This window comes from Papio anubis, chromosome 12, assembly GCF_008728515.1.
Source record: "Papio anubis isolate 15944 chromosome 12, Panubis1.0, whole genome shotgun sequence".
In the NCBI taxonomy this organism is placed as follows: domain Eukaryota; kingdom Metazoa; phylum Chordata; class Mammalia; order Primates; family Cercopithecidae; genus Papio; species Papio anubis.
Genome location: NC_044987.1, coordinates 59,348,780 through 59,373,196, shown reverse-complemented (window position 1 = coordinate 59,373,196; position 24,417 = coordinate 59,348,780). Strand labels below are relative to the sequence as shown.

Here is a 24,417-nt window from a genome sequence, read left to right as displayed (position 1 = left end):
TGTGTTAGCCAGGATGGTCCCGATCTCCTGACCTCATGATCTGCCCGCCTCAGCCTCCCAAAGTGTTGGGATTACAGGTGTGAGCCACCGCGCCCGGCCTAGTTATTGACTTTTAACTAATGCTTAGTATTCTACAGTATATGCTCTAAACACATTTCACACATCTCTTCCATTACTGATGAACACTTACGTTGCTTATAACTCTCTTACTACAAATAGTGGCACAATGAACAACCTTATGAACATCTTTTGCATATACCACTGTGCCAGGGTTTTCCTGAAATATTTACCCAGAAGTGGAATTGATGGATGACAGAGCATATATCTATGTAGTTTTAAAAATTACCACCTGATTGTTCTTCAAAATAGTTGCTTCAGTGTACCCTCACACAAGTAGTACATAAGGGTTCTTGTCTTCCTATGTCCTTATCAATATTTGGTATTATCTTACTTTATAATTTTTCTAAATTTCATTATGCTGGTAGGTGTAAAGTGATATCTTTAAAAACTTTTTAGTTTATAATTTTTGTGGGTACATAGTAGGTGTATATATCTATGGGGCACATGAGATATTTTGGTACAGGCATATAATAAACTCTTTTAGGTATTTTTAAATGTACAGTTAAAGTATTACTGACTATAGCCCCCCTTTTGTGCTACCAAATACTAGGTCTTATTCATTCTTTCTATTTTTTTTTTGTATCAGTTAGCCATCCCCACCTCTCCCCCAGGCCCCCACTATCCTTCCTAGCCTCTGGTAACCATCTTTCTACTCTCTGTGTCCATGAGTCCAATTGTTTTGATTTTCAGATCCCACAAATAAGTAAGAATATGCAATTTTTGTCCTTCTGTGCCTGGCTTATTTCACTTAACCTAAGGGCCTCCAGTTCCATCCATGTTCTTGCAAATGATAGAATCTCGTTCTTTTTAATGGCTGAATAGTACTCCATTGTGTATATGTACCATATTTTCTTTATCCATTCATCTGTTAATGGATATGTAGGTTGCTTCCAAATCTTGGCTATTGTGAACACTGCTGCAACAAACATAAGAGTGCAGATATCTCTCTGATATACCGATTTCCTTTCTTTTGGGTATATACTCAGCATTGGGATTGCTGGATCATATGGTAGCTCTAGTTTTAGTTTTTTGAGGAACCTCCAAACTGTTCTTCATAATGGTTGTGCTGATTTACATTCCCAGCAACAGTGTATGAGGGTTCCCTTTTCTCCACATCCTCACCAGCTTTTGTTATTGCCTGACTTTTAGATAACAGCCGTTTTAACTAGGATAAGATGATATCTCATTGTAATTTTGATTTGCATTTCTCTGATGGTCAGTGTTCTTAAGTACCTTTTGATATGCCTGTTTTCTATTTGAATGACTTCTTTTGAAAAATGTTTATTCAGATCTTTTGCCCATTTTTTAGTCAGATTATTAGATTTTTCCCTGTGGAGATGTTTGAACTCCTTATATATTCTGATTATTAATCCCTTGTCAGATGGGTAGTTTGCAAATGTTTTCTGTCATTCTGTGGGTTGTCTCTTTGTTGATTGTTTCCTTTGTTGTACAGAAGCTTTTTAACTTGATGTGATCCCATTTGTCTATTTTTGCTTTGGTTGCCTGTGCTTGTGGGATATTACTACTCAAGAAAATTTTGCCCAGACCAGTGTCCTGGAAAGTTTCCTCAGTGTTTTCTTGTAGGTGTTTCACAGTTTGAGGTCTTATATTTAATTCAAATAAAAGGCAAGAGATGGAGTCAAGTTTAATTCTTCTGCATATGGATATCTTGTTATCCTAGAACCATTTATTGAAGAGACTGTCTTTTTCCCAGTGTATGTTCTTGGCATCTTTGTCAAAAATGGGTTAACTGTAGGTGTGTGGGTTTATTTCTAGGTTCTCTATTCTGTTCCATTGGTCTATGAGTCCATTTTTATGCCAGTAGCATAGTGTTTTGGTTGCTATAGCTTTCTAGTTTAATTTGAAGTCAGGTAATGTGATTCCTCTAGTTTTGTTCTTTTTGCTCAGGATAGATTTGGCTATTCTGGGTCTTTTGTGGTTCCATATAAATTTTAAGATAGTTTTTTTCTATTTCTGTGAAGAATGTCATTGGTATTTTGATAGGGATTGTATTGAATCTCTAGAATACTTTCAGTACTATGGACATTTTAACAATATTGATTCCTCCAATCCATGAACATGGAATATCTTTCAATTTTTATGTGCCTCTTCAATTTCTTTCATTGGTGTTTTATAGTTTTTATTGTAGAGATCTTTTACTTCTTTTGGTTAGTTCCGAGGTATTTACTTTTATTGGTAGCTGTTGTAAATGGGATTCCTTTTTTATTTCTTTTTCAGATTGTTCACTGTTAGCATATAGAAATGCTACCAATTTTGTATGTTGACTTCAGGTCCTGAAACTTTACTGAATTTGCTTATCAGTTCTAATCATTTTTTGGTAGAGTCTTTAGGTTTTTCCAATATAAGATCATATCATCTGCAAACAAGGATAATTCAACTTCCTCCCTTCCAGTTTGGATCCCCTTTATTTCCTTCTCTTGTTTGATTGGTCTAGCTAAGACTTCCAGTAATCAGTTGAATAATGGTAGTAAAAGTTGTCATGTTCCAGATATAAGAGGAAAGGCTTTCAGTTTTTCCCCATTTAGTATGATACTAACTATGTGTCTGTCATATATAGCTTTTAATATGTTCAGGTGTGGTTCTTTTACACCTAGTTTTTTGAGGGTTTTTATTATGAAGGGATGTTGAACTATATCAAATGCTTTTTCAGCGTCAATTGAAATGATCATATGGTTTTAGTCCTTCATTCTGTTAATGTGATGTATCACATTGATTTGTGTGTGTTGAAACATGCTTGCATCCCTAGGATAAATCCCACTTGGCCATAATGAATGATTTTTTTTTTTTTTTTTTCTTGAGATGGAGTTTCACTCTTGTTGCAATGACACGATCTTGGCTCACTGCAACCTCCACCTCCTGGGTTCAAGTGATTCTCCTGCCTCAGCCTCCTGAGTAGCTGGGATTACAGGCATGCGCCACCACGCCCGGCTAATTTTGTATTTTTAGTAGACACGGGTTTTCTCCATGTTGATCAGGCTGGTCTCGAACTCCCAACCTCAGGTGATCTGCCCACCTTGGCCTCCCTGAGTGCTGGGATTACAGGCACGAGTCACTGTGCCTGGCTGATGAATGATCTTCTTAATGTACTGTTGAATTTGTTTTGCTAGTATTTTGTTGAGGATTTTTGCATCAATATTCATCAGATATATTGGCCTGTATTATTATTATTATTATATTTATTTATTTATTTTATTGATTTTTTTGAGACGGAATTTCGCTTTTGTTGCCCAGGCTGGAGTGCAGTGGCGCTTTCTTGGCTCACTGCAACCTCCGCCTCCTGGGTTCAAGAGATTCTTCTGCCTCAGCCTGCTGAGTATCTGGGATTACAGGTGCCTGCCACCATGCCTGGTTAATTTTTTGTATTTTTAGTAGAGATGAGGTTTCACCATGGTGGCCAGGCTGGTCAGTATTTTTTTTTTTTTTTAATGTGTCTTTCTCTGGTTTTGGTATCAGGGTAATGCTGGCCTCATAGAATGAGTTTGGAAGTATTCCCTCCTCCTTTATCTTTCCGAACAGTTTGAATAGGATTGGTATTAGTTGTTTAAATGTTTGGTAGAATTCAGCAGTGAAGCCATGATGTCTCAGGCTTTTCTTTACTGGGAGACTTTTTATTATGGCTTCAATCACATTACTTGTTATTGGTCTGTTTAGGTTTTGAATTTCCTCATGACTCAATCTTGGCAGGTTGTATGTGTCTAGAATTTATCCATTTATTCTAGATTTTCCAATTTATTGGCATGTAGCTGCTCATAGTAGCCACTTACGATCTTCTGAATTCCTGCAGTAACAGCTGTAATATCTCCTTTTCCATCTCTGATTTTATTTATTTGGGTCTTCTCTTTTTTTCTTGGTTAGTCTAACTAAAGGTTTCTGAGTTTTGTTTATCTTTTCAAAAAACCAACTTTTTGTTTCATTGGTCTTGTGTAATGTTTGCTTGATTTCAAACCAACTTTTTGTTTCATTGGTCTTGTGTAATGTTTGCTTCATTTCAAATTCATTTATTTGTGCTGGGATCTTTATTATCTCTTTTGTTCTACTACTTTTGGGTTTGGTTTGCTCTTGCTTCTCTAGTTCTTTAAGATGCATCATTAGGTTATTTATTTGAAGTTTTTCTAGTTTTTTATGTAGGCACTTGGAGCTACAAATTTTCCTATTAGTACTGTTTTTGCTGTATCCTATATGTTTTGGTATGTTGTATCCATTATCATTTGTTTCAAGAAAGTTTTAAAATTTCCACCTTAATTTCTTGATTGACCCACTGGTCATTTAGTAGCATATTGTTTAATTTCTATGTGTTTGTATAGTTTCCAAAATTCCTCTTGTCATTGATTTCTAATTTTATTCCATTATGTTTAGAGAAGATGTTTGATATTTTTTCAAGATTTAAAAAAAAATGTTTTAAGACTTGTTTTGTGACCTAACATATGGTCTATACTTGAAAATGATCCACGTGCTAAGGATAAAAATGTGTATTCTGAAGCCATTGGATGAAATGTTCTGTAAATATCTGTTAAGTCCATTTTTGCTACCACGCAGATTAAGTCCAATGTTTCTTTGTTGATTTTCTGTCTGGGACATCTGTCCAATGCTGAAAATGGGGTGTTGAAGTCTCCAGCTATTACTGTATTGGCTTCTATCTCCAATAATACTTGCTTTATATATCTGGGTGCTTCAGTGTTGGGTGCATGTATATTTGTAATCACTATATATTCTTGCTGAATTGACCCCTTTATCATTATATAATTATCTTCTTTGTCTCTTCTTATAGTTTTTGTCTTGAAATCTATTTTGTCTGATATAAGTATAGCTATTCCTTCCCCTTTTTGGTTTCCATTTGCATCGAATATCTTTTTCCATCCCTTTATTTTTAGTCTATGTGTATCTTTTTAGATGAAGTGTGTTTCCTGTAGGCAGCAAATTAGTGGGTCTTGTTTTTACATACATTTAGCTACTTTGTCTTTACTGGAGAGTTTAGTTATTTACATTTACTGTTATTATTAAGCAGGGACTTACTCCTGCCATTTTGTTGTGTTTTCTTGTTTTGTGGTCTTCTCTTCCTTCTTTCCTTCCTGTCTTCCTTTTACTGAAGGTGATTTTCTCTGGTAATATGTTTTAATTTCTTGCTTTTTATTTTTTGTGTATCCATTGTATATTTTTTTGATTTGAGGTTGCCATAAGGCTTGCCAATACTATCTTATAACCCATTATTTTAAACTGATGACAACTTAACACTGATTGCACAAAATGCCAAAAGAAAACTAACAAAAACTCAACACTTTAACTTTGTCCCCCAACTGACTAACTTTTTCTTGTTTCTATTTATGTCTTATTATACTGTCTATGTCTTGAAAAGTTGTTGTAAGTATTATTTTTTATTGGTTCATCATTTAGCCTTTCTACTTAAGTCAAGAGAAGTTTACACATGACCACTACAGTGTTATGCTATTGTTTCTGTGTGCTTAGTATTACCAGTGAGTTTTGGACCTTTAGATGATTTCTTCTTGCTCATTAACATCCTTTTTTTGACACTGAAGAACTTCCTTTTGCATTTCTTGTAGGACAGATCTTGTGTTAATGAAATCCCTCAGCTTTTGTTTGTCTGGAAAGGTTTTTATTTCTCCTTCATGCTTAAAGAATATTTTCACTGGATCTACTATTCTGGGGTAAAAGTTTTTGTGTGTATGTGTATGTATGTGTGTGTTTTTTTTCTTTCCAGCTGTTTAAATATGTCATGCCACTCTCTCCTGGCCTATAAGGTTTCCACTGAAAAGAATCCTGCCAGATGTATTGGTGCTCCATTGTATGTTGTTTCTTATCTGTTGCTGCTTTTAGGATCCATGACCTTTGGGAATTTGATTATTAAATGCCTTGAAGTAGGCTTCTTAGGCTTAAATCTACTTGGTGTTCTATAACCTTCTTATGCTTGAATGTTGGTATCTTTCTGTAGGTTGGGGAAGTTCTCTGATATTATCCCTTTGAATAAACTTTCTATCCCTATCATGTTCTACCTCCTCTTTAAGGCCATTAGAGTTGTGCTTTTTTTTAATGTTTTATTTAAAAAAAAATTTTTTTAAATTGTACTTTAAGTTCTAGGGTACATGTGCACAATGTGTAGGTTTGTTACATATGTATACATGTGCCATGTTGGTGTGCTGCACCCATCAACTCGTCAGCACCCATCAACTCGTCATTTACATCACTTGTAACTCCCAATGCCATCCCTCCCCCCTCCCCCCTCCCCCCTCCCCATAATAGGCCCCGGTGTGTGATGTTCCCCTTCCCGAGTCCAAGTGATCTCATTGTTCAGTTCCCACCTATGAGTGAGAACATGCGGTGTTTGGTTTTCTGTTCTTGTGACAGTTTGCTGAGAATGATGGTTTCCAGCTGCATCCATGTCCCTACAAAGGACACAAACTCATCCTTTTTTATGGCTGCATAGTATTCCATGGTGTATATGTGCCACATTTCCTTAATCCAGTCTGTCACTGATGGACATTTGGGTTGATTCCAAGTCTTTGCTATTGTGAATAGTGCCGCAATAAACATACGTGTGCATGTGTCTTTATAGCAGCATGATTTATAATCCTTTGGGTATATACCCAGTAATGGGATGGCTGGGTCATATGGTACTTCTAGTTCTAGATCCTTGAGGAATCGCCATACTGTTTTCCATAATGGTTGAACTAGTTTACAATCCCACCAACAGTGTAAAAGTGTTCCTATTTCTCCACATCCTCTCCAGCACCTGTTGTTTCCTGACTTTTTAATGACCGCCATTCTAACTGGTGTGAGATGGTATCTCACTGTGGTTTTGATTTGCATTTCTCTGATGGCCAGTGATGATGAGCATTTTTTCATGTGTCTGTTGGCTGTATGAATGTCTTCTTTTGAGAACTGTCTGTTCATATCCTTTGCCCACTTTTTGATGGGGTTTGTTTTTTTCTTGTAAATTTGTTTGAGTTCTTTGTAGGTTCTGGATATTAGCCCTTTGTCAGATGAGTAGATTGCAAAAATTTTCTCCCATTCTGTAGGTTGCCTGTTCACTCTGATGGTAGTTTCTTTTGCTGTGCAGAAGCTCTTTAGTTTAATGAGATCCCATTTGTCAATTTTGGCTTTTGCTGCCGTTGCTTTTGGTGTTTTAGACATGAAGTCTTTGCCCATGCCTATGTCCTGAATGGTACTACCTAGGTTTTCCTCTAGGATTTTTATGGTATTAGGTCTAACATTTAAGTCTCTAATCCATCTTGAATTAATTTTCGTATAAGGAGTAAGGAAAGGATCCAGTTTCAGCTTTCTACTTACGGCTAGCCAATTTTCCCAGCACCATTTATTAAATAGGGAATCCTTTCCCCATTTCTTGTTTCTCTCAGGTTTGTCAAAGATCAGATGGCTGTAGATGTGTGGTATTATTTCTGAGGACTCTGTTCTGTTCCATTGGTCTATATCTCTGTTTTGGTACCAGTACCATGCTGTTTTGGTTACTCTAGCCTTGTAGTATAGTTTGAAGTCAGGTAGCGTGATGCCTCCAGCTTTGTTCTTTTGACTTAGGATTGTCTTGGAGATGCGGGCTCTTTTTTGGTTCCATATGAACTTTAAAGCAGTTTTTTCCAATTCTGTGAAGAAACTCATTGGTAGCTTGATGGGGATGGCATTGAATCTATAAATTACCTTGGGCAGTATGGCCATTTTCACAATATTGATTCTTCCTATCCATGAGCATGGTATGTTCTTCCATTTGTTTGTGTCCTCTTTTATTTCACTGAGCAGTGGTTTGTAGTTCTCCTTGAAGAGGTCCTTTACATCCCTTGTAAGTTGGATTCCTAGGTATTTTATTCTCTTTGAAGCAATTGTGAATGGAAGTTCATTCCTGATTTGGCTCTCTGTTTGTCTGTTACTGGTGTATAAGAATGCTTGTGATTTTTGCACATTAATTTTGTATCCTGATACTTTGCTGAAGTTGCTTATCAGCTTAAGGAGATTTTGGGCTGAGACAATGGGGTTTTCTAAATATACAATCATGTCATCTGCAAAGAGGGACAATTTGATTTCTTCTTTTCCTAACTGAATACCCTTGATTTCTTTCTCTTGCCTAATTGCCCTAGCCAGAACTTCCAACAGTATGTTGAATAGGAGTGGCGAGAGAGGGCATCCCTGTCTTGTGCCAGTTTTCAAAGGGAATTTTTCCAGTTTTTGCCCATTCAGTATGATATTGGCTGTGGGTTTGTCATAAATAGCTCTTATTATTTTGAGGTACGTTCCATCAATACCGAATTTATTGAGCGTTTTTAGCATGAAGGGCTGTTGAATTTTGTCAAAAGCCTTTTCTGCATCTATTGAGATAATCATGTGGTTCTTGTCTTTGGTTCTGTTTATATGCTGGATTATGTTTATTGATTTGCGAATGTTGAACCAGCCTCTTAATTTCTTCCATACGTTGGAAGAACACTTCTGCTGGATGTAGGATTCCTGATTGAGTTTTTTTTTTTTTCTTTTAGCACTTTAAATATTTAATATATCAGCCCACTGCCTTCTAGCCTTGAAAGTTTCTGACAAGAAGTCTGCTGATAATCTTATTGAAGATTCCTTGTATGTGATGAATTGCTTCTCTCTCACTGCTTTCAAGATCCTCTCTGTCTTTTAACAGTCTGATTATAATATGACTCAGTGGAGGTCTCTTTGAGTTCATCCTATCTTGGAGTTCACTGAGTCTCATGTATGTTTATATTCATGTCGTTCATCAAACTTCGGAAGTTTTAGGCTGTTTTTTCTTCAAATAATCTCTTCGTGCTTTCTCTCTTCTCCTTCTGGGACTTTCATAATACATAGGTTGGTTTGCTTGAAGGTATCCCAATCCCACAGGTCCCTTAGGCTTTGTTCAGGTCAATCTTTTTTTTTTCTTTTGTTTCTCTGACTTGATAAATTTAATTGTTCTATCTTCAAGTTTGCTGATTCTCTCTTCTGACTGCTTGAATCTGCCTTTGAATCTCTCCAGTGAATTTTTCATTTCTTATTCTAATTTTCAGGTTTAAAATTTCTTTTTGGTTTCTTTTTTCATTGTTTATCTATTTGTTGATATTTCCATTTTGTTAATATATCATTTTCTTGACTTTATTCATATCTTCCATTAGTTCTTTGAAAACCTTTAAGACAGCTGTTTTAAAGTCTTTAGTAAGTCCTCCCTTTCTCAGGGATAGTTTCTGTTGCTTAATTTTTTCCTTTGGCTGGGCCATATTTTTCTGTTTCTTTGTATGCCTTGTGATTTTTTTGTTGAAAGCTGAATATTTGAATCTATTAATATGGTAACTCTAGAAATCAGATTCTCCCCTTTACCAGGGTTTGCTTGTTTTTTTTGTTTTTGTTTTTTGTTTTGTATTTGATTACTGTAGGCTGTCTCTGTGTCAAGGATTAGGCTGAGGTGTAAATGCAAGGTCTTCTCAGGTCTTTTCTAAGCCTGTGCATTTCTCTGGGTATATGTGGTGACATTCTCATTTCTTCTGCATATGCAGCTGCTTTTAAATGTCCCAGACTTTAATGTCTGGCTCCCAAAAGAGGGGGAAAGGAATGGGGATTAAGAAAAGAAATCCTTTAAATTCCCTGGAAGTCTCTTCAGCTGGAGCAGAAAGGGCTTACGACAGTTGTGGATGGGTGTGTGTGCAACAATGGTTGTGTGCCTCTCTGTCTGTGCCTCAATGATTAGAAGTAGCAATCAGTGATCACAGCACAAATCTCTAAAATTTGGAGGACAGGGATCTTTTTGCTCACCCTGGCTTCTGCAGGCTGCATGTGAGTTACCCAACGAATATATTTATTATTCTAATTTTCAGGTTTAAAACTTGAACCATGAGATTGGGAGTTAGGGGATGGGTAGCTGCTACCGGGTTAAGAGCTGTAATTGACTGAAATTAGCTGCAGTTTGTCATCTAAATCTTCCCCTGGAAGACGTAAACTTTTATTTATTTATTTATTTATTTATTTTTTGAGACGGAGTCTCGCTCTGTCGCCCAGGTTGGAGTGCAGTGGTGCGATCTCCACTCACTGCAAGCTCCACCGCCTCCCGGGTTCACGCCATTCTCCTGCCTCAGCCTCCCTAGAAGCTGGAACTACAGGCGCCCACCACCACGCCTGGCTAGTTTTTTTGTATTTTTAGTAGAGATGGGGTTTCACTGCATTCGCCAGGATGGTCTCGATCTGCTGACCTCGTGATCCACCCGCCTCAGCCTCCCAAAGTGCTGGGATTACAGGCGTGAGCCACCGCGCCTGGCCGACGTAAACTTTTAATAGAGTGTGAAGATTATTTGTGTCCACAGTTTCAAAATTGTTACATCAGACTGATTCTGCCAATGAAACTGTTGTCTAGATGAGGAGACACACTCTTGGTGCTTCCTACTCTATCATCTTCTCAGAATCCTCTAGTGAAATAGTCTTTGAAGATTTATCTACTATACCAAATAGATATAGTTAAAGTTGGGACCCTAACTTAACAGCATAGGGTATCACAGAAACCAAAACTGATACTGTTTTTCTCATAACCATAACCTAAGGGCCTAGGAATTAATGGAAATGAAAGTAGCTCCTCTTACAATATATCTAATAGTCCACTTGCAGATTTTTTGCTTCTCATTCTATAATTTTTGGCATTTCTGATTTACAAGTCTTAGTTCCTAAGGAGGTACTTTTACCAGGAGACACAATCATGGTTCCACTGAACTGGAAGTCAAGATTGCTACTGGCCACTTGCATTTCTCATTTCACTGAACCTATAGTCAGACAAAGAGGGGTTCATTCTACTGACTAGGTGACTGATACTGTTTATAAAAATAAATATAATTGCCGTTATACCTTGAGGTAAAAAAAAAAAAAAAAAAAAAAAAGTATCTTTGGGACTACAGTATTATCTAGTGCTCCTCTAAGAAGTTCCATGTCTTTTAGTCTTTTAATGAAAAATACAGCAATCCAGTAAAAGCAGGACCTTTAAAGACTCAGACCCTTCAGAAGTAAAGGTTCAGAAGACCACATCAGTTAAAGAACCCCAACCAGCCAAAGTGCTGGACGAGGACAAAGGAACATTAAATAGGTGACGGAAAAAAGGATTTACGAATATTCACTATGGCCTCCTGACCAGTTAAGAAATGATCACTGTAGCAACTATGCATATTTTCATGTGCATTTTCTTCCTTCCTTAGTGTGTGTGTGTGCACTCGCATGCACACTTAAACTGCTAGTGGTGACTGACTTTACAACTTAGTTTTTAGGATATAAAATATCCATAAATTTCTTTAGAAGAGAAAATAATATCATCCAGCGATGGCTACAGTAACTGATGGAACTGTGTCTCATCCTTCTTGAGATGGTGAAAGTGTCTTCAGTGTAAGAGGAAGAGTTCCTTCATGTTAGGTAAAAGCATGGTGCAGTTGCTATTGTATGGAAATTAAATATGGAGGGAAGCAGGAGAGTAGATATTGGGGTTCCAAGGGTTGAATGGTGCCAGTTATCTGCCTGTTTGCTCTCAGCCTTCACCCCTTCCTTCTGTGTTCTTCTGTGTATTGCAGGGGGCTGGAGCCACCTCCTTAACTACACTTCCCAGACTGCCTTTCCAACTAGCTGGATACCGCCAATAGAAGGAATTCATGAGAGACTGGAAGGCCAGAGCTGGGGAGAAGCAACTGTCTTGTTTGGCTTCTCATAGCATTTCTGTCTGCAGCAGCAGTGATAGTGCAGCAGCAATGGCAGTACTAACCACGGTAACTGCATTGGCAGAGATTCCAGCCTTGGTTGAGGCATCACATCTTCAGCAGGTCTACAATTACAGTGACACCCTCCCTGAAAGCCCAGCAGTGGATATAGACTTGTTGACTTCAGTTGAGCAGTGATGCAGCTTCTGATCTCTGGTTATCAACGCTTCTTCCTTTTTGTTCTTCCCATACCCCTCTTCTCCACTTAGCTCTTCCATCCCTTCTAACAGCCATGTAACCAATTCCCTCTCTTTATCACTGGTGATATTTTAGGTGGAATAATGGTTCTCTGGGTATGATTTTTAAGAGTGCTTACCTTTTAGAGCTACATACTGGAGTATTTATAGATGAAATAATATGAAACATTTATGGCTGTATATATCTGAGATTTTTCTTAAGAATATTCCAGGAGGGGGCATGATGGGGGCATAGATGAAACAAGATTGGCCATAATTGGTAATTGTCAGGTGATAATTGTGGGTGATAGGTACCTGGAGTCAATTTTATGATTGACTCTAATTTTATATGTGTTAAAAAACTTTCCATAACAAAATACCAATTATCTCTCCCTGCCAAGAATTAATAAATCAATAAACCAATCGATAAACCAATGAATCCCTTCTATTTTTAGAATATTTTAAGTGGGTTTTGTATTTCTGTTTAAGTGGGGTTTTTTTTCTATTTTAAGTGGGTTTTGTATTTCTGTCTACAGCCTGACAGGCTCATAGAGAAAGCTTATCTAAGAATGAAGCCAGGACCCGGCAGAATGGCTCCCGTGAAGAAGGGTGGCAAGAAGAAAAAGGGCCATTCTGCCATCCATGAGGTGGTGACCCGAGAATACACCATCAACGTTCACAAGTGCATCCATGGAGTGGGCTTCAAGAAACGTGCCCCTTGAGCACTCAAAGAGATTCAGAAATTTGCCATGAAGGAGATGGGAACTCTAGATGTGCGCATTGATACCAGGCTCAACAAGGCTGTCTGGGCCAAAGGAATAAGGAATGTCCCATGCCAAACCCATGTGCGGTTGTCCAGAAAACATAATGAGGATGAAGATTCACCAAATGAGCTCTATACTTTGGTTACCTATGTACCTGTTACCACTTTCAAAAACTACAGACAGTCGATGTGGACAAGAACTAATCACTGATTGTCAACTATATCAAATAAAGTTATAAAACTGAAAGAAAAAAAAAGAATGAAGCCAACACTAAGGAAAACAAAGATGTCTTCATGTGTATGACAGAACAAGTAACAGACTAACAGAAGGTGTACACATGCTCAAGAAATAGAGATGCACACAGAGACCTGACAACATCCTGTGCACCTATATACAGCCAAAGCATCCAGCAGATTCACCTGATTTTTCACATACATGAACCAATAAATTCCCCTTTTTGTTTCAGCTACTTTGAATTGGACTTCTATTACCTGCAAACAAAACAACCCTAACTAATGAAACCCCTAATAAATGATCACTACTATTATCTCAAACCCCTTGAGTAACTAACCAACCACAATCATCACTATATAAAATCTAAGTAACTTACTACATATATACACATATATATTTAGGCATAACTCACAATAGAATATGCTAAGTATTAAATTAACTGGAAACACTAAATTAAACTGATCCCTAGAGAAGGGATTAAGAGGCATGGGCTAAAGCAGTCAGAGAAGGCTCCTGGTAGGGAAAGGAGGAAGGTCTGAGCTGGGCCTTAGAAAATGTACAGAATCTACATAAGAATATAATATAATAGTCATGAGTATGGTCTCTGGAGTCCGACAGACTTGGTTCAAATCCTGGGTCTGTTACCGACTAGCTTCGCAACTTTGGGCAAGTTACTTAAATGTCTGTACTTATTTCCTCATCTAAAAAATGTGGATAATAATAGGAGACCTACCTCACATAGCTGTTATGAGGATTTAATGAGTTAACATATATAATGCTGAGTACAGTGTCTGGCTCATTGTAAGTACGACATACGTGTTTTTATTACTATCAAGAGAGGAAGGACCAGCCAGAAGGAATGGTCTCAGCAAAGGTGCAGAGTGGGAATGCACAAAGCTTATCTAGAGACCAGGGAACAGACTTATTGAGCTGACACAGAAGGCTCGTGAAGGAGAATTGTCTGGCAAGACAATTTACAGATGACCAGTCAGAGGCAGGGAAAGTGGCTTGCCAAACATCTTGATCTCTCCTAACAGCACACAGGAAATTGGGGGCACGTGTCTGTGGCCTTTCTGGGAGCTTCAGTAGGTGGCATTATCCCTGCTTTGAGCACTTACAGCCTGTCTTTATGGCACTTCCAAGCTGCTATGGGTTATTTCCTTGGATACTTATACACAAAACACAGAATGGACTCCGGGAGATAGAACTTACTGCTCTGCGACGGCCAAATTGGGCGGCAGGGAGGTGAGGCCATTGCCTGTGAGGAGCAGGACACGGAGGTGTGGCAGAATCCCCAAATCACAGATGGCCTCCGCAGTCAGGCTGTTGAAGGAAAGGTCCAAGAACTGCCATGCAAAGATGAAAGATGGGGAAGATAAGCACTCTGTGTGACAATGATGCTCATATATATGATGTGGGAACTACTTTCTAGAGTGCCCCATTGCCCACAGGAAAAAACCCTCCTGCACCTTTAACATTAAAGGTCTACTAGAGTCAGTACCCAACCGGTTTTCTAGCCTTACTTGCCACTACAAATCTTTGTTTATCCTGTAGTGCTGGGCAAACAGACTCCTCCCCGCTCTTTGCCTCATCCACCTATAGATCTTTGCTTGTACTTTTTGCTTAAATGGGAATGCCCCTCTTCCATGTATCCTAATCCAAGCCCCCAAAAGACAGCTCAAAAGTTGCCTCCTTGTAAAACCTTCTCAATTCCCCAGACAGATGGAATCTCTACCTCCCCTAACTTTGACTGCTTTATCTAAACTGCTCTCAGGGTACTCGGGGTACTTATCCAAGTCTGCCAGGTATCTGGCATATGGATATGCCTAGCATAGTGCTTGGCACACAGTGGTGGACTAGATCATAAACTGGTACTTGGAGGACTGTGGGGTCAAGTGCCATGCCACTGTAACACTATCCTTGTAAGTTAGCATAAGACCTGGAGCAAAGTAGTTGCACATAAAAAATGAGCTGAAATACACTGGCTTCAGTGGCTCACTCCTGTAATCCCAGCACTTTGGGAGGCAGAGGTGGGCATATCATGAGGTCAGGAGATTAAGACCATCCTGGATAACATGGTGAAATCCAGACTCTACTAAAAATACAAAAAATTAGCTGGGTGTGGTGGCACGTGCCTGTAGTGCCAGCTACTCGGGAGGCTGAGGCAGGAGAATTGCTTGAACCTGGGAGGCAGAGGTTGCAGTGAGCTGAGATCACGCCATGCACTCCAGCCTGGGTGACAAAGCAAGACTCTGTCTCAAAAAAAAAAAAAAAGAAAGAAGGAAGAAATAAGAAATAAAAAGAAATAAACTGGCTTATGAGGACAACAAACCCAAATTTTCACCCTATTGTCAACCAGCTTCTAACTGGCCTTCTGGATTCATTAGATAGTTGACTGGGGTCAAGGGGCCAAGGAGTCAATCAGAAAACTGTGTTTCTCTGCAGAGACAAAGAAAATCGGGATAAATGACATCTGTCCAATATTTGTTCTCCTTCTCCTAAGCCTCTGTAGACTCTATATATACAAGTTGGCTCCCTTTCATGCACCCCTATTTCTTATGTGCTTCCGTGTGCCCACCTCCTCAACATACACTGAAGTCTATTGAATGGGGTTGGTTTCAGCGCCTAATTCAATTGGTACAGGAGTAAGTCTTTGGTCAGCCACATCAGTATTACATAGTCAGACATATACACACTACAGGTTACCATCAGAGAAGGACTGGGTTTGGTCTGACTCTGCTGTAGTAATTAATTGATAGTTCTGCAGACCTGGGCGTAAGTCCTGACTAACCATGTGATATTAGGCAAATTACTTAATCTGGGTTTCCTTATCTGTAAAGTAGAAATAAGTGGTTCCTATGTAAATAAAGCCTTTATCCTGGAGTCTAGTATACAGTAAATGCTTAATGTTGGCTGTCATCATCATCATCATCATCCTTTCATTCCTCAACCCTATGCATAAGGCTTACTTTGCACCCATCCCTGCCCTTTAGGAGCTCCCAGCCTACTCAGCTAAATACATGTATATGTTCATTATGTAGCAATGCTACTGGGATAGATGTCTGAAGACAGACGAATCAGGACACAAAGGAAGGAAATGGTCAGTTCTACCAGGGGATCAGGACAGGCTTCACAGGGTAGGTAACATCTGAGCTGTCCTCAGAGACCAACAGGTATTCACCAAATTGTTGAGGGCAAAGACACATTCAGGGCAGCAAGTGGCATGTATGGAAGACAGGAGGCAGGAGGCAACCTTGCTTGTTCTGAGAACCATGAATAGTTTGGTTATGACTGAAGTCCATGGTATAAGAAATGGCTTGACACGACTAGCCAAGTATTACAGAAGCACCGAGTTCATGCCACCATGAGCAAATTCCAAGGTTTGAGGGTTCAGACAATGAGGTGATCCCACTTGGCTGGAGCAGAGAAGCCTACAGGAGGAAGACCTGGAAAGGTGCCCAAGATAAGCACAGGAAGAGGTGGGGAACATTCTCTCCCTCATACTCATGTGTGAACAGTCAGCCTACGGATTCTATCTGCCTCCTTAATATCTCTCATACTTGTTCCCTCCAATCTATTTTTTATACAGAAGCCAGAATGGTTTTTCTAAAATGCAGTTCTGACCCTACCACTTAGCTTAAAACCCTTCAATGAATCCCTACTCTCCATAAGGTTTAAACTCCTCAGCAAGTTTCCAAGGTTCTCCCCAGTCTCTTTTCTGCTACCCCTCCAGGTTCACATATCACTACACTCTACTGTGTCTCAGTCTCTATTCCAACCATACTGAGCTGTTTCATTAGCGTTCTAGCTCAGAAGCTGGCCTGGCCTACTGCTATTTTGTATAACCCATGAGCTAAGAATAATTTTTGCTTTTTTCTTTTTGAGACAGGATCTTATTCTGTCACCCCTGGTGTGAACATGGCTAGAGGGCAGTGGTATGAACATGGCTCACTGAAGCCTCAAGCTGCTAGGCTCAAGTGATCCTCCTGCCTCAGCTTCCTGTGGGTCCACGGGCATGCACAACCATGCTATTTTTTTTTTTAAATTTTTGTAGAGACATGGTCTTATTTTGTTCCCAGGCTGGTCTTGAACCCCTGGGCTCAAGCGATCCTCCTGCCCTGGCTTCCCAAAGTGCTGGGATTACAGGTGTGAGCCACCCTGCCCAGCCAATTTTTACATTTTTAAATGGTTGAAAAAATCAAAAAAAGAGTAAGAGTGTGTTTCATGTGTAAGTTATGTGAAGTTCAGATGTCAGCATCATGAAGTTTCAGGCTGGGCATGGTGGCTCATGCCTGTAATCCCAGCTCTTTGGGAGGCTGAAGTGGGCAGATCACTTGAGGCCAGGAGTTTGAGACTAGCCTGGTCAACAAGGTGAAACCTGTCTCTACCAAAAATACAAAAATTAGCTGGGTGTGGTGGTTCCCCCCTTTAGTTCTAGCTACTCGGGAGGCTGAGGCATGAGAATCGCTTGAACCCAGGAGGCAGAGGTTGCAGTAAGCCAAGATTGTGCCACTTACTCCAGCCTGGGTGACAGAGTGAGACTGTCTCAAAAAATTAATTAATTAATTAAAATAAATAAAGTTTTACTGGAACACAGCCATCCTCATTTCTCATTTGTATACATATTATCTATGGCTGTTTTCCATTATACAACAGCAGAGCTGACTAGTTATGATTAGTTTATGACCATATATTATTGTCTAAATATATATTGTCATATATATTTGATATAGCCTAAAATATTCACTGTCTGGCCTGCTGTACAGAAAAAGTTTGCTGACCTCATTCTAGCTGCTTTGACTATTTAATGTAGGATCCAAATTTGCTTTCTATAGAATTAAGTGCAATTCAAAGAAATGAATAGCCTTAGAATCATAGGCCACAGAATTTCAGAGCTGACCCAGAATTTACAGAGGGGAAATGTTAGTCCCAGAGAGGGTACAATGTTTGGCCAGGTAGGCATGGCAAAGTACTGGCAAAACCAAGACAAAAGAAGGTCTTCTGACTGCCAGGGCAGGGCTCCAGCTGAACCTTCTTCAGATCTATAATCTGAGAATCAAACCATGGCAAGTTAAGTTTTTCTAAATTGACTCCTGAAGAATTATTCTACTCTGGGCTTTTCCTCCTGGGGCAGCCTTTTTGGCAAACAAGAACAGAAGACTCCTAACCTGGCTACTACATCTGTTGAGTCACATCAAGTTTTATTACACATCAAAATATTCATTACTGTGAGCTGCAAATTCAGGATATTTGACAGGTTTATCCTTCTTCTTAGGGAGCCCTTGCAAATCACAGACAGATGAAAACAGATGGCTGGGCAAGAGATTTCCTGTTTTCATTTATATTCTGCATCTTAACTTTGGTCTGCTCTCTTATGTAAACACCCTTTCGTAAGGGTAGGTCTGTGGATAAATCATCTTCATCAGATGCAATCACACTATAAAGTAAGGCCTCCAAAAAAGTCACTCATGATCAATCACTAGATCCAAGCTAGTCAGTTGTGGGGTCAGAGCCTATAGTCATGCCTCCTCCCTTCAACCCACTGGCACTTGAAACAGGTTTGAAATGGTAGGGGAAGAAGACAAGATGCATGGTACAATGCACAACACAGGAGCTCAATGACTACTCTTTGAAAAAGTAGAACAAATAAATGGAAATTCTTAAGAAGCTCCCAGGCTAAAAGGTCAGGGACATGGCTCCCTGTATCTCTAGACCATCTGAAACCTGTTTCCTTCTGTCTATTCCAAAATCTACTATTAAATAGTTATTAACACAGAAAAAAAAATGCACCGGTTGTTGTAAACTTTCTATTTTATTCGACTTTCAAGAGCTTTGCTTCCTGGACAAGTGTGAGGACTACTTTTGTCCCAAATCATAGTAAATTACTGTTATCTTCAATATGACTTGAGACCATGGAGAGAAGGTTCCACTACAGTCAGCAGAATATGCTTTAAAAATGCAAAGACATATAATCCAATTTAAGAAGATGGCTATTCCAACAGCTTAAAACCTTTTAAAGCTTTGGCATATGAAGGCCATCAACTCTGAAAAACTCACTCTTGTAGAAGGTTCCCCTCACTGACAACAACAGGTTAAGTGAGGCTTTTGTGAAGAATGGCTGACCCTTGATGTTTGCTGATGAAATCATTTAAGTTAATAGCTCTTTGGGGTCGACCTCAAGGTTCATGATGTGCAGACATTTTGCTGAGATTTGACTCTGAAACGCTTCTACTCCAGCATGTGGAGAAGAGTCTATTACTCAGTGAGTGAGCATGGCCAGATGCCCAGCCCCACACGTGGCTCCAACTCTGTTGTCCTTTACTGTCCACATATGCAGTGACTCTCAGGTAGTGACAAAGCTTTGTTCCTTTGTAAAAAGTGACCCACAAGTCTTCATGAAAGCTGAAGAAGTAATCAACTTGAACTATGAGGACATGTGCAGAAAATGCATGGCTATGGGAAAATTTAGGAGAAAACCAAGAATGCAAACAAAATTTTCTGTATTTTCTAATTTGGGGTTTGAAGAACAGCTGTGAATGTACAAATGTTCAAGACTCTGTTGCTGATGCCATTGAATCCCTATTCATACTCATCTCCGAGGTTATGGACTAAGCCTATAGCCTGCTCTATCCCAGCCACTGAGACTGATTCAGCTCACTTAGACCACAAGGAGACTCTGGAATGAGTCTATAATATCTCTAGTTGAGCCGATCCAATCTGCTGCACCTAGCTCTTAAGCTCCATGGCTCCTCAACCCCCACTAGATCCAGATCTCCCCTCAAAACTCTCCCTCCTATAATATTCTGTTTTTAAAACTTTTCCGCACAGACTCCCTTGGACATGACCTTTGGCATTTATTTTCCAGGACCATGCACCATGGTTAAGTCTTTGGTATCAACTATTTGCTGCCACTTCTACCGTCACCACCACCTCCATCACTATCACTGCCCTTACAACCCCCACCCCCACCTTCCCTGGAGGCCAGCAATGAAGCAAGGGCCTGGCTGTACAGGCCCAGCAAGCCCCTTCCCAACACTTATAATCAGTAAAGCTCTATACTCATTCCTTACAGGGGAACTTGGTGGGCACCAAAAACTTCCTACCTCCAACTTACTTCCAATAACTTAAAGTCTCCATATTTCACGTAGATAGTTTTGATGCCATTAAATGCGAGATCCAGTTCCTTTAGGGCTGGAAACGTGTGAAATGCCTCTACATGGGGAGGAGAAAGACAGTCTGCAGTTTGTAAAGGACTTAAGAGAAAGATATTAATAATTACCATTTACTGTGTTCCTACTGGGTTAGGCCAGGCACTGTATAAGGTACTCTTCATACATGGCCTCTAAATCTCCAACAACGCAGAAAAATAGGGATTACTACTTCCATTCTATGGCTGACTAAGCCTCAGCCAAACTAAGTGATTTGCCAGAATGAAATTGCTGGTAAGTGAAAGAGCCAAGGATTGAATCTAAGTCTGCTCAACAGCAAAGCACATTTAAAAAATTATCTTTATTAATCCTGATTACAAAAATTAAAACATAACTAAGAAAAACAAACATCATAGAAAAATAAAAAGTTCTGTTTAATCCCAACATCCAGAGACAAGTATTAAAAGTTGCATATATAGCACTCAACTTTTTCTCATGTATATATCAAAATACACACACATACCTCTTTTAACAAAAATAGAGTCATTCTGTACACATTGTACTGACTTGCTTTTTCCCTTAACAATATAACTTAAAGATTATTTCATGTCAAAACATATAGATATGCCTACTGTCTCTTGATGTTTTACTGTATAGATATATGCTAGTTTACTAATCCATTTCCCTATTGATAGCCTTTAGGCTATATGAATAAAAGGTAAGGAACTATATGAATAAAAGTTTCTCTCTCTGAATGAGAACTGAACTTTTTCTAGCCCTGTTCCTCTGGTAACCTGAAACCAATGGTATAGTAACTGCATTTCCAGGCAGTATCACTTGTGGTAAAAATCACCCTAGGTTGGTAAATTACATCTGGGCTAGGAGAAACTGTAAATGAATGATAGACGCCTGAAAGGGGCACCATAATTTTGGGCTTCCCTATGTGTAGTGATTCCTATAATTGGACATATCCTTTGCAGAAACTCTAGGAGCTATGCCTATAAGTGTTTCAATGTATATTGGCTCCTGTGGCGAATGAGATTTCTAAGCCAGGGTGGCTTTTGCATCCACCCAATGACAGTTTCACTGTCTTGTACCCGAGCTGACACTGGGGGTCGGGAGGAGGGGCACAAAGAATGCCTCATGGATGGCTTTGGGAACTCTACTGAAGAGAAACTCCTGATGCTGGCAGTACTGGCATTCTGTGTGGAATTACTTAGAGCCTTCTAAGTGAACCTGATGTTAAATATAGCCCATGGTAGTCTTGTAAGTCAGAATGTTCAGTAGAACCTAATAAAGGCTGCTTTGTGAGTATTTCTGGATGTTTCCAATGAGCAGCCTTGTACGAGTGTGTTTCTATAGAATAATTTCCTGGAAGTAAAGCTACTAGATTAAAGGCAATGACTATTTTAAATTTTAAGAAACATTACCAAATTACCTCCAAGATGTTACATCAATGACTGTACTGCCACAGTTCAATGCAAGAATATCCATTTCCCTACCAATGCTGGCTGTCATCAGCCCTTTTCACTTCTGCCAATATTTGACAGGCAGAAAACAGTATCTTGATCCATTGTAATTATCAGTGAGGTTGAACATCTTTTCATATACCTATTGGCCTTTGTATTTCAAGCCCAAGCTCCTGACAGAACACCCTGTCTCCTAAAGGGCAGGACCTCATCATATGCTTCTTTGAAAACAATCTTCAAACTCAGTGCAACAAAACTGAACTTATCCTATTTCCCTCTGACCTGCCTTTTCTCTAGTGTGCTGTGCCCTGTCTCAGTGAAATGCCCCCTTGATTCCTCCCTCTCCTTACATCCCTATCAGTCTATCAGTTACCAAGTCCTGTGGTTTCTACTCCTTCTAAACCAATCTTAATCTCTCTCTCTCTCTCTCTCTCTCTCTCTCTTCTCAATCCTCTGCATGCTTCTTGTCATAATCCTGGCTCAGGCCTCATCTCCACTCCCCTAAAAACCTGAAATAATCTCCCAGGTTTCCTGGCCTCCATCTTCTTCTTATCTTATAATCCACTCTCCTCACAACTGCCACTGAGCTTCTCTATTTAAAACCCTTCCAAGGCTCTCTTTCACCTGTAGCACTAAGTCCAATTCACTCCTGGTCCTTGATAATCCAGTCACTGCCAATCTCTCTAGTTTCATTTGTCCCCCACATGCTTCCCTGGCAAACATACAAAACCTCTTCAGTCTTCCTGATCAGGTGCTGCCATTCCACATCTGCTCCAGCAGCCAGAAATGCCTTCTTACCTTCTAGTTCCTGAATCACTCCTATTCATTTTTTTGGTCTCAGCTTAGGTGCTCCTCTTCTCAGAAGTTCCTCCTGACACTCTGGCCTGGCTTGAAGTCCCACATATATGCTTGCATAATATTTCCTGATTCTCTCTTTCACTGCTCTCCCCTCATTCTGCTCTAACTATCTGTATCTGAGTCCATCTCTCTCACCAAACCACAAGCTCACCAGAGCAGGACTGGATGCACTCATTTCTAAAAGCCAAATATTCACATAGTCCTAATACCCAGCAGGGGTCGCTGTGGATTTGCTGAATAACAGAAGGCTTTATGCTCACACAGGAGCACTTTACAGGCTTAGAAACATTTTTATACACCCATCTCATATGAGCCTGTGAGGTATCCTGCAATGGGAGGAAAAAAAGAAGGGAATTACCCCCATTGACAGATAGAAAAGTAGCAGATCACAGAAAAATGTTCTAAGTAGGTAGCGCCAGAGCAGGACTGGAATAGAGGTCTTTATGCTCTCCAGGACCCAGCCTATTGTACCCCAAAAAAGAGATGTGCGGCCAATCATGGATGGATAGATAGACAAATCCTCAGACCTGTGAATGGCTGTGCTGGCTAAGAGGAGGAAGAGAGCTTTCAAGAAAGAAAAAGCTTACCTAGAGGCAGCAGGTTTTCTGAGGCATTGATATAAATCACAGAATGAAAATGCTTGAAGTCATTTTCCTTAGCCTGTAGGAAAGCATTTCAGGAAAAAAAAAAAAAAAAAAAAAAATCGACAAGATTAGTTCCCTGCCTAAAAGCCTTGCTGAAGCTTCAGGGCCACTGTCAGAAGGAACAAACACCTAAAGGAATAAGGGACATCCTTAGCACAAGAGCAGCCACTTGAGTGCTGTAAGCGTTTTCCTTTTTTCCACTATGAAACATTTCAAATGTACAGAAAAGTATACTGAATGACACTCTGAAGACCCATATCACCACTATCCAGATGTATGTATTTAATACAGCTGAATATTTTTCTGTCTTTGCTTTAAATTTCCTTAAAGAAAATATTATATAGGGTGAACCACCACCATTACCACCCCGTCCATGTATCCCCTCACTAATCCCATAACAGCTATCCTGAATTGGAGACTATCATTCCCATAGTTGGTAGTTTTTGTTTGTTTGCTTGTTTGTTTGTTTTTGAGACAGGGTCTCACTTCCATTGTGCAGACTGGAGTGCAGTGACACAATCTGGGCTCACTCCAGCCTTGACTTCCCCAGCTTGGGTGATCCTTCCACCTCAGCCTCTTGAGTTGCTAGGACTGCAGGCACACGCCACCAAGACTGGCTATTCTTTTTTGTATTTTTAGCTGAGATGGGGTTTTGCCATGATTTCCAGGCTGGTCTCGAACTCCTAGGCTTAAGTGATCCACCCGCCTCAGCCAAAAAAAAGAGAAACCCAGTAGAAAAATAGACAATAGATAAATATGTTAGTATACAGAAGAGGAACTTGAAAGGCCAGCAAATACAGGAAAAGATATTCAGCCTCATAAGTAATCAGGAAAATGCAGTGCCTTTTTACAATAATCACTTTTCCCAAAGTGCTAGGATTACAGGTGTTAGCCACTGCACTCAGCTCCCATACCTTTTTTATACTTATATTACACACGTGTGTGTGTATCTATCAACTATATATAATGCTAGATACAGATACTAAAACTTTACATTAAATGCAATAATATTGTAGGTATCATTCTGCAACCTGCCTTTTCACTCAACACTGTTTTTGAGATTTACCTGTGTCGATACATGCAGCTTTTGAAATTTACATATGTTGACAGATGTGGTTCTAGTTCGGTCTTTTTTTTTTTTTCTTTTCTTTTGAGACAAAGTCTCGCTCTGTCACTCAGGTTGGAGTGCAATGGTGCAATCTTGGCTCACTGCAACCTCACCTCCTGGGTTCAAGCAATTCTCCGGCCTCA

At 39.6% G+C, this 24,417-nt stretch overlaps 1 protein-coding gene and 1 pseudogene across 6 annotated transcripts in view; one reads left to right on the top strand and one right to left on the bottom strand.

Annotated features, from left to right (window-relative positions):
• The first annotated feature begins 11,775 nt into the window (after positions 1 to 11,775).
• Positions 11,776 to 13,032, top strand: LOC101026989 (annotated as a pseudogene).
• Positions 13,033 to 13,301: 269 nt separating this feature from the next.
• LOC116269717 (X-ray radiation resistance-associated protein 1-like) overlaps positions 13,302 to 24,417 on the bottom strand; it is a 30,534-nt gene continuing 19,418 nt past the window's right edge. For 3 of the 6 annotated variants that reach the window (XM_031653105.1, XM_031653106.1, XM_031653108.1), the window contains 3 exons: positions 23,110 to 23,182; positions 20,151 to 20,259; positions 18,841 to 19,500 (listed from right to left, as the gene is read on the bottom strand). In XM_031653105.1, coding sequence (XP_031508965.1) covers positions 19,224 to 19,500; positions 20,151 to 20,259; positions 23,110 to 23,182 — 459 coding nt within the window. In that variant the 3' untranslated portion in view covers positions 18,841 to 19,223. Of the gene's footprint in view, positions 14,394 to 18,840; positions 19,501 to 20,150; positions 20,260 to 23,109; positions 23,183 to 24,417 lie in introns of those variants that run through there. The other 3 variants (XM_031653109.1, XM_031653110.1, XR_004177440.1) reach the window with 3 other exon arrangements.